Source organism: Opisthocomus hoazin, chromosome 8 (assembly GCF_030867145.1).
Source record: "Opisthocomus hoazin isolate bOpiHoa1 chromosome 8, bOpiHoa1.hap1, whole genome shotgun sequence".
Lineage (NCBI taxonomy): Eukaryota > Metazoa > Chordata > Aves > Opisthocomiformes > Opisthocomidae > Opisthocomus > Opisthocomus hoazin.
Genome location: NC_134421.1, coordinates 29,239,331 through 29,253,176, shown reverse-complemented (window position 1 = coordinate 29,253,176; position 13,846 = coordinate 29,239,331). Strand labels below are relative to the sequence as shown.

The 13,846-nt window shown below is 50.7% G+C and overlaps 1 protein-coding gene and 1 long non-coding RNA gene across 3 annotated transcripts in view; one reads left to right on the top strand and one right to left on the bottom strand.

Annotated features, from left to right (window-relative positions):
- PAWR (pro-apoptotic WT1 regulator) overlaps positions 1-3,010 on the bottom strand; it is a 91,413-nt gene extending 88,403 nt beyond the window's left edge. The window contains exon 1 of one of the 2 annotated variants that reach the window (XM_075429342.1): positions 2,386-3,010. In XM_075429342.1, the coding sequence (XP_075285457.1) occupies positions 2,386-2,883 (498 nt within the window). In that variant the 5' untranslated portion in view covers positions 2,884-3,010. The remainder of the gene's footprint in view (positions 1-2,385) is intronic. The other variant, XM_075429343.1, reaches the window with a different exon arrangement.
- A 665-nt stretch (positions 3,011-3,675) lies between these two features.
- Positions 3,676-4,654, top strand: LOC142362306 (uncharacterized). Its single transcript, XR_012764939.1, has 2 exons — positions 3,676-3,835; positions 4,326-4,654. It is a non-coding gene; the product is annotated as an uncharacterized LOC142362306 (long non-coding RNA).
- Positions 4,655-13,846: the final 9,192 nt, after the last annotated feature.

Below are 13,846 nucleotides of genomic sequence, written 5' to 3'. Positions count from 1 at the left end.
ATGTTCAGCACAAAATAGCAACTCCATTCTAGAGAAAGACTGTAAGAGAATAAAACACCCAGTAAAGCTCTAAAAGAACATCTCCTGAAAAGTAATTTTAGAACATACACCACACAGAGCTACAAGTGCTACGTGGCTACACTCAGTGTGTACTGCTACCAAGTCATTCTGTACAGCATAGTAAAGCTACACCTAGCATCTAACCAGAAAGACAGGAACAAACAGGAGTGCTGTAGACTCTGAGCTTGATTACTCCCAACAAGTCATCATCTATATCACAGCCTTCTTTTGTCCAAGAACTTCAACTGACTGTGTTGAATCAGTGCTTCAAAGTATTTCTCATGAATAAGTACATGTATGAAAGACAGCACAAGTAAATACTCTGCAAAACATTCACTGGTAAGCTGTTACTCATGTTTGACACTGGACAGTTTTTGAAGCTCTCCACCATCAGGAATGATCTAGTGTTCCCTAGCTAAATAATTCTTAGGAATGCATGTGGTAATGACTAAACATTTAAGAAATGTGAAATACTGAAAAGAGATAGCTTTGCATAAGTACATGCCAGTCAAAAATGCAACTATTACTACTACTACTAGCAACTTTCCCCTTGTACAACAGTTATCTGTGTTTATTAAAATTTGACCCCAAAAACGTGATGGAATGCTTAATCGTTAGTTACAGAAGTCATCGGTATAAAGATACAAGAAGTTTCCAAGAAGTGCCAACACGTGGTGACTTGCAGTTATTAGGCCCTCAGAAATATGGAAAGGGACAAGTGCCTGCTTCTCAGTGCCTAAATATGTTAACCTTAATAAATAAACCACCCTTTGCAATGCAGCAGAAACTACAGGAGCAAATTCACACATAAGATGCTACTGGCTGATGCGCAAGGAATGCGTTTTCCTGCAAAGCAAAGCATGTTTTGAGCAATATTTAAACAAAACAAACAAACAAAAACCCCAACCAACACCTAATCCACAAACCCCAAACCACACCACCCAAAAAACACTGAAGAACACAAGTTCAGAAAACTACTTCAAAAGAACTAGGACACTAGTCTCAGAGAGCGAAAAGAAACCCACCATCCAAACCCAAACCAACGAAAAACCACAATGACTGGGGACTGGGTGCACAGCAGAGGCCCCTAAAATATGATGTACAATGCTTGCTGCAGTGTGCAAAACCATTATTAACCGGGCTACGACTAAGTTTACTTAGGGAAACAAAGATACAACGTTTTCAGAGCTCCTATAGAACACAGGGGGCAGGTATTTAGGGGGCTCCGCCTAAAACAAACCAACCACAGTCCAGGAAGCTCGCACTCTCTGACGACAGAGAATTAAAGAATTCACTTGTATTCCTCACTTTCCAAAGCAAGAATACTGAAGACTTACACCAAAACACTTTGCCTCAAACCAAGACCGTGCAAGTAACTGGCCTCAAAAAGCACAATTTTAAAAATTTCTACTGTTCCTAAACTCATTCTTCACCTTCCAGTGCCTTCTCACATGAAAGTGTCTGCTGTGAAAGTGCCTAGGATGCTGCAAAAAAAGGATTAGTACTTCAGGTATGGAGAACATGATTTCTTATTCTCCTGCTGCTTTAGAAACAGAGATCTTACTTTCTAGTGTTATTTTAATAATCTATGAAGTTAACCAAACAAAGAGCTACAAGGTTTTTTTTCTAGAGTGATGGTGGTCATCAGTATTAATGCAAAATTGTAGACTAAAACCGAGCTTTGTCCAAAGCTTCCTGTGGCCTTTCCTACTAACTGCAAAAGAAGCTAAAGACTTAGTTATCATTCTTCTGAATTCCTCCAGGAGTATTATAAATCAATGCCAGATTTTTATACTGGTAGCAAACCACAGAGGACACTGGTGCTGGCTGATAAAAATATCTTCCTCTGCCTTCAAAAAGACACTCTTTAAACCACCACATTTTTTCCAGAGCAGGAAATTCTTCTGGGTTCCAAACGGAATAATATTTACACCTGAACATCCATTCAGAGCCGATAAATCAGGCTTTTTTCACTACTGTTGTTTTGACCATCGCTTCACAGGCACGTTCACAGGTCCTCCGAAAGCCCTACAAAACCTGCTGTCTGCCAAGAGGACGTTAAAAAAAAAAAAAAAAGCCACAGGTCGCGACCGGTCTGATTTATTCAGAATAACCGGCGCCTCGTCCGTTCGGACGCCGCACCGCAAGGACCCCCGCGCACCCCTCCGACAGCGTGCGGGGCTCCCTCCGCGCCTTCCCACGCCGGGTGGGCAGGAAGCCTCGCCACCGCCGCCAGCCCGGGCGAGCAGCCCAAGGCCAGAAGGCCGGGCTGGGCCACCCCGCAGCACGGCACCGAGCTCCCCCCCGCCCCGGGCAGCGGCTCACCTCGGCGGCCGGGATGTTCACCACACCTGTCGACCTCCTCTTCTCCCTCAGCTTCCTCTTCTCGATCTGCCCCTTCCCCTTCCTGGCGCTGGGGCCCGAGCCCTTCCCCTTGGCGGCCAGCTTCTCCTCGCCCTCGGGGGAGCCCGGTGCGGCGGCGGCGACGGGAGGGGGCCTGGCAGCGGGCTCTGCCCCCCGGACCCCGGCCAGGGCCGGCGGCGGCTCCTTGGCGGGCGCGGCGCGGCCCGGGGCGGCGCTGGCGAGGCCGACGCAGTTGGCGGCCCCGCCGGCGGGGGGCGCCGCGCGGTCGGGCGGGGCGGCCGGGCCGCCGCCGGGCAGGTTGTTGTTCAGCTCGGCGGAGGCGGGCCTGGCCTCACCGCCGGCGGCCGCCACCGGCGCAGGCGGCGCCTGCTTCGCCCGCATCTTCTCCCGCTTGGCCTTCCACTCCTCCAGAAAGTCCGTGGTGCTGCCCCCGGCGCCGCGGTAGCCGCCGGTCGCCATGTTCCCGGCGGGCCGGACGGCGCGAGCGCCCCGCCAGCACCTCCGCCGCCGCCCGGAGAGGAGAGGTCCCGGCGGGGCGGGCGGGAGGGGAGGCGGGGGCGGGGAGAGAGGCTCGGAGAAGCACAAACACCCTAGAGAGAAACAAAAGGGGAGACGTGAGCCGTCCCGCAGCGCTGCCCGTCCTCGCTCCCCAGCCCCCTCCCCACCCCCCGCCGGGGACAGGTCTCCATCACCGCCCGCCGGGCTCCCGCCGCAGCGCCCCGCGCCGCCCGGGGCTCCCCTCGCCCTAGAGACGCCCGACGGCGTCCGCCCCCCCCGCCAGCGCCGTCCCTCGCCCCCGGGGCCGGGGCGCGTGCCACCCTCCCGACGCCCGCTTGCCTGCCGGGGCACCGCGCTCCCGCGCCGGGCGGGGCGAGGCGGCCGGCGCTCACCTCCCGCCCGGCGGCTCCAGGTGAGCGCACCGCCTCCCGCCCTTCCGGAAAGCGCGGCGCGGCCCCGAGGCTTCCCGAGCTCCCCCTCCCTCCCCTCCCCTTTCCCCATCGCGGCGCGGACGGAGCCGAAGGCAGGGCGGAAACTGCCGAGATGGCCTCGACAATGGGGCGAGGGCGGGGAGGCCCCGCCCGGCCCGGTGCGCTGCGCGCCGCCACCTGACCGCGCCGGCTGCCAGCCCGCCGCGGGGCCCCGCCGCCGCCGCCGCCCCGCCACCTGCCCCGGGCGGCGCCGGCGCCGGAGGGCGCGCGGACCCCGGCGCTCTCGACGAGCGGCAGCGCGGGGAGCGGAGCGGAGCGGGACGCCGCCCGCGCGCCCGCCTCAGGCCGCGTTCCCGCTTCCCCGGCGGCTTTAACGGGCGGCGGGCGGAGGCCGCCAGAGCCCAGCCACGAGGGGCCGGAGGAGGCGGTCCGGTGTCCCGGCCAAACCCGCCCCGCACCTGCCGCGGAGCCCGCCGCGCCCGGTGCGGAGCCGCCTCACCGCGGCGCCGGTGCCCCGGGGAGGGGGTCGGGGGTCGGCCCTCGGGCCGTGCGGCTGTCACCGGCGGCAGGGCGCGGAGCCGTGGGCTCCGGCTGCCATGAGGGAAGCGCCGCGCGGGGGGCAGGAAGACGCGGTGCCCGCCGCCGCTCCGGCTGCGTCGTTTAGCGGGGCCGGTGCAGGGTGGGAAGAGCCCGGAGCTAACTGCTCCCGCGGGGCAGTAACTCCCTGCGGTCCGCCTCCCGGGCGGGCGGACGGGCCGGGGCGGCTCGGCGGAGCCCGCCGGCGGGAGGCTGGGAGGGAGCCTGCGCCTTTGCGGTGGTCCCAGGAGGGAGGGTCCGGGGGGTCCGGCAGCCACGCCAGGGCCGGGCCGCACGGCTGCCGCGGGGAGCGGGGTGGGCACACGCGGTGCCCGTGAGGTGACCGAATGGCTCAGCCTGCGCCGAAAACTCAGCTTTTTGGGGTTTTTTTTGCAGAATTCGCTGTGTCTTTGACAGCACCCTGAAAATGGATCGTGGTGTTTTTGGGAAATCGCCACTTTCGGCAGACGCTCGGCTTGCTGAGTCCTGCTGTGTGAAGAGCATGCCGAGGGAGACACAGGGCTGCGTCGGTGCTGCCTTCCCGGCGGGCTCGGGACCGGACGCAGGCTTTCGCCGGAGGCAGAGGAGATCCATCTGGCCTGAGCCTGGGCTGGCATCACTGGGACCACGGCCTCACCTTTTCAGAACCTTTTTTTCTCGCGTTCGGACTCAGTCCTGAATTTGTCCACCTGGTTAATAAAATTGGTTAGGGCTTAAGAACCTAACCTTCGCAAAAGTTTTGGGTTTCTTTGTACAGAAAAAAGAAATACAGATGCTAGAGATATAGATTAAAAAATATCTGGAAAAAATTAGGCTCCAAATATCTGGCACTAGGCTCTCTGCACCCTACAGTATAAAAATCAGGCTTAGTCCATGCAACTGCTTTCGCCTTGGGTATATTTCTACCCCGCTCTCTTCCACAGCGGTGGGCACTGTCTCACCCTACCAACCTCCTCCGCCCTTCTGCTGATCATTCATTTACTTGGACTTTCCACTTACATCTGATTTCTGCTCTGCTTTGGGTTTAGGGGTTCTTTTTGGTGCGGCGGTTGGTTTTGAAGGGGTCTTCAAATGTTTGTGTATATGGAAATTAGGATATCAGGACCCACATTGCAGGCGAAACCTCTTCTCTTTCAGGGTAAGGGAAAATCCCCAGACAGACCAGGCTAGTTGTTCTGTGTTAGGCTGGAAAGCTGGCAGAAACTGGCAGAAAAGTAGATGATGAAAACACAGTTCTGTACTAGCTTGACTCTTTAATACTCAGCGATACAAAATCAGTAAAGTTGGTCGTGTTTCTATTTGCAGATCAACCGCTTCACAAGAAGCTGACCTAACAGAAATTTTGACTGAGCACTCTCCTGAAAAAAAACATGCTTACCTGCACTTTTATCTTAAGTAGAGTTTTTAAGTTAGAAAACTACATGGTTGTATTTTTAGAAAACACAATTTAGAAAAAGGATCCTTTGTGTGCAGTCTTGTCTGTCTTTCCCATTCTGTCATTTTTTTCCTTTTTACGATGAAGAGCTTTTCTTGAGAGGATCATATAACTGTGACAATATTTCACCCCCAATGGCTGTTACACCCCGTGAGCAGCACAGCTGGCCAAAAATGAGTACAAAGAGTCAGATTAGAAAGTTGTTACTTGTAGGGTGTCATGTGTGTTGAGAAGTACAGCAAGGTATTTTAGTTCTTAGGATACCCTCAGCTCTCTGTTACCCCGGGTCTCCCCAGCTGCTGCCTGGGCCCCTCTCTCTGCGGCAGCCCTTACAAGCTAGCAAGGCTTGGACGTGCTCGCCCCACTTCACATCCTGTCTGCCCTCCTTTCCGATGTGTAGGAGGTGCCGCTGCCAGGCTTTAGCTGCATCTGCCATTGCTGTTGGGATTTTTTTTTTCTCTAATCTTCTATAAAAAACATTGGGTGTTTTTTGGTTTTTTATTTTTTAGTGCCAAAAAGCCTTTGTGTTCCTTACAGTCTGTTATATATTAACAGAAGTTATGTTGTGGTGAGTGAGGTTGGGCTTAAGTGCCCAATACAAAAATGCTGACTGTCAGATGTTTGCATCTCAATAAGGTTGTCTGTGCTGGAGAGCTTTCAGGGATAAAGTCCCAAATAGTTTAAGTATCACACTGCATGTTTTCCTCTGCCGCAACGGAGAACAGCTTAAACAGCTTGCAAACATTTTTAGAACAGCACTTTCCTCTTTTCTTACCAAAAAAATCTTCAGGATATTCTTAAGGCCTAGGAATACAATTCATTCTACTAGCTATGTTTTAAGGTGGCATAATGACAAGGGTCCCTAAGCCTTAAGATACTGGTTTTTATATGTTCGTTCTTGTGGAATGAGACTCGCCCCTAGAGGTAAAATTACCACCAGGATTGGGTAGGATGATCTTGATTTCCTTTGCCAGGCAAAAAACAAATACTTCATTTTTCAATTTAGAATAAGTCCTGTCATTTGTTCTTAAAATCTGGAGGAAATTAAGTGCTTTTTGGGGTTGGGCACTTTAAAGCTGGTTCCTTTGTAAAGGGTTGCAAGCTGTTTAAGATTTTTGTAATTTCTTCTACAGATTCAAATTATCCAACCTTATTAAGGTTCTGTGTACAAGTTTGTGTGAACTATAATCTTTTGTGAAGTGGTAGTTTTCAAGGGCTGGAAAATAAAATAATGAACACAATAACATATTATTGGCTGAGGAAATTAAGGACAACATCCTAATTCCTGCCCAATGTCTGTTTGCTCATTACCGTCGGGCTCCAAGCTTAGCAAACATTTGTTATACCCACCGGTGCCGGTGTCCTCTCCACTGAAGCATTCCCTCCCTCTCACACTCTTCAGCATCTCTGGAAGCTCTCCCCAAAGCCTCTGCGGAGGTTTCTGTGTTTGCCTGCTTGTCTCTGGAAAGCGCCTGCCCTCCCTTCCGCTCCGGACTTCCCCCCGCCTCTGCCTTCCTTACCTGGACTTCCCCAAAACTCTTCCACTTCGTGCACCTCTCTGCTGCTTCCCGTAGCTGATCCACCCTGACGTCCGTTGAGTCGGTGTTCTTCATGGTTCTTCTCCTAGTACAAACTTTTTCAGTCACCTACTTCTGTCTGCTTATCGCTCGTGCTTTATTAAACCAGGCTTCTGAAGCTCGCTCTGGTGCTGTCCCATTAAATCTTCCCTCTCTGCTGCTTTAAATTTCACCTGCTGGATAATCCTCATGCCCATCACAGTACCCCAACTAACCGATCTACCTACTTATCCCTGCATTATCCTTCCATAAATGCTGTTGCTTAAAATTGCTGTGACTCAGTAAAATCTTACTGCCATCTTTTTGTAAAATACCTGTTCCTCTTTTTATCCATAAAATTTCAAAAACCTCTCCTTAAACCTTTCAGATTAAATCTCTTCCCGTAACTTCCCTCTAACCTTCCTGTAAAATCCCCACTTATGGCTCCATGACATTTCTAATGTCAAATCTCCCCCTAAAAGTAAAATAATCCTCAAACATAGCGCTACTATCCCTCTTGACTCTTCCTTTTAACCTTTTCTTACTAATGCTTTCCAAGCCAACGCTCTGCTGTCCAACGCTCTGCTGTCCTCCTCTGCTCTGCTCTGCTCTGCTCTGCTCTGCTCTCCTCCCCTCTCCTCTCCCCTCTCCTGTCCTGTCCTGTCCTGTCCTGTCCTGTCCTGTCCTGTCCTGTCCTGTCCTCTCCTCTCCTCTCCTCTCCTCTCCTCTCCTCTCCTCTCCTCTCCTCTCCCTCCTACCACTCACGCTGCCTTAGACCACCGGCCTAGGATGAGACAGAGCCTAGCAAAACACACTTTGCAAGTGTCTTCCTCCTTGCACTCTTTTGTTATTCCCAGTTACATCGCTAACAGAACATTTGATATCTCTGTCAGAGACGATCAAAAGAGTTGAAGAAATTGGGTGGTGCTCCGTAGTCTTGCCCATTGACTTCCGAAGATTCATTTGTGGCAGATGCCAGTGCAGGCGTGAAGGTGTGAAGGGGGACGTGGAGGTGCTGGCAGTCTCGTTGCTGGGCTGTGAAGTGATTGCATATTTCTTCTCTGACCGACTTCCTTTTATTAGAGTGTGTAGATGGAGTTTTTATTTTTGTTTACATCTGTGCTATTTGCTTTTCAAATTCTCTGTTAATCTTTGCTGTATCTCTTCTTACCTACCAAATTCTGTTACCGCTTGGTCTTGGTTGTTTTGGCATTTTTGTCTAAATGTGGATAAACTGCTGTCCCCCGCCACTTTAAACCACTTTCTGCTACTTCTGAGCTATGTGCGCTATCTAAATCCCAGAGGCCTAGCCTATCATCATGGATTTTTATTTCCTCAACTTTTCTTCCAGAAATTAATTAAGTTATTCTTTTTTTCCCCCTCAGGGGAGCTTGGTGTCACAGCGCTAACCTTCTGGCAAGGTATTCCTGTGTAGGGTTCTAACAGTTAATTATGTTCTAGCCCCCATAGTCAGTGGTTTAACTGGATTACTTTCTTACGACTTGTGCATGCAAATTCATACAAATCTGACAATCCCACTTTCACTGAAATATCAGTTTTATCCTATTGTTTGCTGTGCTACTGAATTGGACGGTTACAACTTTTTTTTTAAGTGCTAGGGCCTGATTGGAAATCTTGCATGTAAGTACAACAGCTTTGTGAAACAGCTGGATTTACTGGGAGGTGTTAGCTTTCAAGATCAATCCGAGAGTCCATCTTCTAATCTGGTTTCTGTATGTCTTTTACCATTCTTGAACTCTGCTATCATTTGACCAAAATTCAGTCCATAGTTTCTTTGAGCTAGTTTGGTTCGACAGACAAAGTAGTATTGTTCCTTGCAGCGAAGTTCGTTCATCTAGCTGATGGAGGAGTGCAGCGTGCAAAGGGAAAAAACAAACTTATGGAATGAAGTTTGCTTGATTTTTCAAGTATTTTGTCTTACAGTGTGAGAAATGAACACAGATCTCCAGCTGGCATGTGCTGGGTAAGAATGGCAGCGGGGATGGGAGTGGATTCCGTGTCCATGCAGATGACTTCGAAGGCGCGGTGAGAACAGAATCACAGAATCACAGAATGGTGGGAGTTGGAAGGGACCTCTGTGCATCACCCAGTCCAACCCTCCTGCTGAAGCAGGGTCACCTACAGCAGGCTGCGCAGGACCTTGTCCAGGCGGGTCTTGAATATCTCCAGAGAAGGAGACTCCACAACCTCCCTGGGCAGCCTGTTCCAGTGCGGTTTCTACCACAGCTCACAGTCTCGCTCTGTCAGACGGTCTGTTGCTGCCTCTCCAGTGCTGCACCGTGTGAGGGTTCAGACCGACGACTCCACTTCTCTGACGACTCCTTGCTATTTGTGATGAAGTTCAGTCAGCCTAGCCTGGAAACAGTTTACTGAGCAACCGTGCTCCCTCTTTTTTTCTGCCCAAATAGGTGCTCTCTAGGGCCGGATTTGAACAGGGAACCAGGTAAATATGCCCTAGAGCAACCTGTTGAGGAGCAGGGCTGCAAACCAGACACAGAGTCAAAAAGTTATGCAGTGAGGTGTGAGAAGGTAGGGAAAAACTGACGCTGACAAGCCTCACAGGGCTTGGGAGAGGAGGGAGGAAAGGGTGGATGCTCTGAGGCAGGCTGTCAATGTGCTTGAGGACCAGTTTGCAGAAGGCGTACAAGCAAATGCCCCGAGGGTATGATCACCACAGAAAAGAATTGCTTGGAGGAGACGGTTTTCTGTTCTGGCCCTCGACTCTGTGTTCACTGTGATGGAACCCAGGGAGCATCTTGCAGTGGAGCTCTTCCTTACGGAGGATCCATCGAAATCAAAGCATTGCAAAGAAACAGAGCAAACTGAGAAAGTGAAAAGTAACAAGTTGCCAAACTGAGTGGCAGTGATAAAGTAGCAGGTGGAATTCAGTGCAGATAAATGTAAAGTGACTGCCGCTGCGGAAAATTTTCTAAGGTAGCAAGCTACCGAGACATACTTGAGCAGCGTTGAGTCTGCCAAACGAAAATGCTCCTGCGGGATGCCCGTGCTGCCGCACAGTACGAATACTGGGGAGCATAACGCAGGGCAATTGGATTTGTCCATACGCTGGCTCATTAGTCCAGCCTGCACGCTTGCCCTTTTGGGAATGAGCTGCTTTCGGGGAGAGGTGCTTCTGGTAGCCTTGTATTCCTCCACGAGAGCGAGCTCGCATAGGCTTCCAGCCATAAGCTAGCCTTGGGTGTTTTCTGTGCCGTGTCTTTGTGGCACGTTGTCCTCCAGAGTCCGGAGTTCTCGGGGATACCCTATGTGGGCAGCTGGGCTGCCACCATCTCGGCTAGCAGGGGAGCCGCCAGGTTGTGGGGCTGGTGTGCCACCTAAGGTGCTGGCTGTCACCTGGGTGATGAAGAGCTGACTGTACCTATCCACAGGACAGAAATGACATCATAGGTTTAAGCCACCCCTAAGGTAAACTTGATTTATCTGAGTAACACTACCTTTGTTGTTTTTTATATTTATGATACGTTTCCAGAACCTACAGAGCCTATTCATTCTTCTTAAAGACAGCATCCTCTGACCATACTCACCTCCATACAGCTAACTCTCATTACAGTTTAAAACACTGTTAAACACGTTTTGGTCCACTTGTCCAGAGACAATTCAGTTCCTGTCTTTCTGTCTCTCCAAAAGTAAACATGCAAATTAATAACTAGAAACCTAGAAACCCAATCCAGTGGTTACTGGCTCACTGTCAGTGTCTTGTTGGTACTGGTTACAATTCATAACCCTTCAGGGCTTTTTTTTTTTTTTTTTAAAGTAACAGCCCTCTGTCTCTTAAGAATTTTTTTTTTTTTTTTGAAGGACCAGTACAAAGTCAGTAAAAATTTATCAGGTCTCTGAATTCTCCCTGCGTACCTCTGGGTTAAACTGTTGTAGCTGCATGCTTTTGCTCTAACCTCCTGCGGGCGATGAGCTGCACGGAGTAGGGAAGTGCAGCGGGCACAGAACTACATCCCCAAAGAAGCTTAGTGAGGGCTGAGGGATCTCCTCAGCGAGCTGACTAAGAAACTTGGCCTTCACTGAAATGCAGCAGATGATGCATGCGGAATTTAGTGTGATGGCTTTTTACAATGCTTTGTTTGAGCTGTCCCTTCATTCGGCGATTGTTTTTCTCCTGCACCACAGTATTCGTAGGGCCTACTGCGTCCCATATGACGGACCATAACGAAGTTGCCTTGTAGAAGGAATCCGGCAGATATTTCAGGAATTCAGTGCTGGTTATTAGTAGCAATCATCTGGAAGTGTCCAAAACAAACACAAACAGTGATCAATCAATGGCTGTGACATATCAGTGAGTGTAAGCAGAGGGGAGCACTTAGAAGAGTTCAGAGCCAGCGTGTATGAAACCAGACAGACTACAAAGGGAGAGAACAGCTTAAAGAACATAAAAAATAAAATATACTTCCTGTTGTTCAAATTAGGTTGATACTTTATATTATGAAATTTATTTCAATGATACGTGGCCATGCTGTAAACATCTAGGATGAAAGCTTGGGAATGCATTTTTGTGTGAACAATTGGAACAAAGTCTGTGTGCCTATGTTGTAAGGATTTTATGTAAACAAACGTGGACGATGCTTAAAAGCGAATTTTGTGTTTTACTCATACATTCTTTGCTGTTTCGAGGTGAAAATTGCCAAGGTATTTAAGATTACAAGCTTTAAATGCATATTGAAAAGATGTTTTAAGTTTAAAAGTTACTTGAAAGAGGACAAGCTGCGTTCTTCATCCTTCGCGTACAAGCACATCCGCAGCCAACGCTCAGTTTATAATATTTATTCCCAAATTAGGCACTAGGACCCAACAGGCCTTGCTTTCTGTATCTATCTATCTGCTTTACTGTGGGACACTCGGAAAGGGACGGGAGGAAACCGATGAAGAACTAGTGAAGGGCTGTTTGCCTGCAAACACCCTGACGGGTTGAAAACAAGGGAAGGAGTGTAAGGCCTGTTGCTGCTTTTACCCTGACACTTCAGGGAGAAGGAGAAAAGTAGGAAAGAGGCCTATGGAAAACAGTGCCGATTCCTGAGGAGAGGAATAACTGGGTTAGGTGGGAATGGGTGGCTTGTAGCGTGTACTTAGTTTATGGTGAAACCACCCCCTTGTATTAGGGAGAAGTGGGAGCAGGTGGGAACTGAATGGCAGGGTAGAGGCATTCCTACTGAGTAAAGATCAGATTATCAGTGGGAAAAAGATCCAGCTGTCAGGAAAAGATTACTGGGGTCTTGGAAACCGTTTGGGATGTGTGCTTCTGGGGAGCTCAGGATAAGACGGTGCGAGGAAGGAGGGAGTGGGCAGTGAGTAACAGAGGCGGAGGGAGAGCACGCAAAGTGTCGAGGCTGCCAAGTTGTGGAGAGAGGAATTGTGGACAGCAGAGAAGTCAATAGAAGATACAACTGTAGAGCAGTTAGCTCGGGAAGAAGGGACCAGTGATCAGGGCTGAAAGGGGGTGAAACAGGAGAGAGGAGCAGCAAACGAGTAGAAAATGCTAGAAGCAAGCAGAAGGACGGGAGGTGGTCTAAGGGGACAGAAACGGGCAGCAAGTACCGGAAGATCTGAAGGAGAAGTGCAGGGAAGGGCATGTCCAAGGAGGATCTTGGTGGTCTGGGTTGCGCACAGGAGCGACTGAGAAGACTGACGGCTGAGATGAGCAGGAGACAGAGGAGAACCTGTTCTCTCTAGGAGCCGTGGCATGTCCGTAAGCTTGTAGTGACTTGTTAGTAAAATATGAAGGGGATTCTTGCACTCAGTGTCTGGGTGTAGCAATTCTGAGTGCCACTCCCCAGACACGGGGAAATTCAGAGTGCTCAAGGTCCCGGGGGAAGTAGCTGCTGGGGTCTTTCGGTTATTGTGGCTGTCACCCTGAATAACAGGGCACGTAATTAGACCACAAAGCCCTCTCTTGCCCTGAAAATAATTATGTATGGTGGCGTGGAAACACAGCAGAACTCTGTCCATGTAGGGCTGAGGACAGCAGGTCGAGGAGGCTGCAGAAGGATGTGAGAGCGCGTGGTGTGCTGCCCATGCTTGCCAGGCAGGGAACAGCGAGGAGAGACCGGAGGGGGCAGAGGGAGGACTGCGAGGACCTCACAGAGTACGGAGGGCTCTGGTTACAAAGCGAAGCAATGCGCTTATGAAGTGATCGTATTGAGCAAGCAGGAGTTAACCAGCGTTTTGTCATTTCGGCCAAGTTCAGTGCTGCTGTGAACTGCTGGGTTGACAACTTTTGATATGGAGGATGGTTTTTTGGCTTTTCCCCCTCTCTCAGCTTCAGCAGAGCCATCCTCTGGTGCTTGCTAAGTGTCTGCTCCTGGTCTGTACATCTCTTCATGCAGCATGGGAGCGCTCAGTGTGGAGTGGGTCCCTGCCCGCGCTTGCCCACGGATCCGTTCCCCCAGACCCACGGCCAGCCCTGTGTGGGTGGCAGCCTGTGCCTCCCGACGGGACAGATCCCAGCGCCCCAGCCAGGCCGGGTACTCGATCTGCCCTGTCCAGGGTAGAATCATAGCATCATTCAGGTTGGAAAAGACCTCTCAGACCATCAAGTCCAACCGTCAGCCCAACACCACTATGCCTGCTAAACCATGTCCTGAAGTGCCACATCTACACGTTTTTTGAACACCTCCAGGGATGGGGACTCCACCAGTTCCCTGGGCAGCCTGTTCCAATGCCTGATCACTCTTTCAGCAAAGAAATTTTTCCTAATATCCAATCTAAACCTCCCCTGACGCAACTTGAGGCCATTGCCTCTCATCCTATCACTAGTTACTTAGGAGAAGAGACCAACACCTGCCTCACCACAACCTCCTTTCAGGTAGTTGTACAGAGCAATAAGGTCCCCCCTCAGCCTCCTGCAGACTAAACAGCCCCAGCTCCCTCAGCCGCTC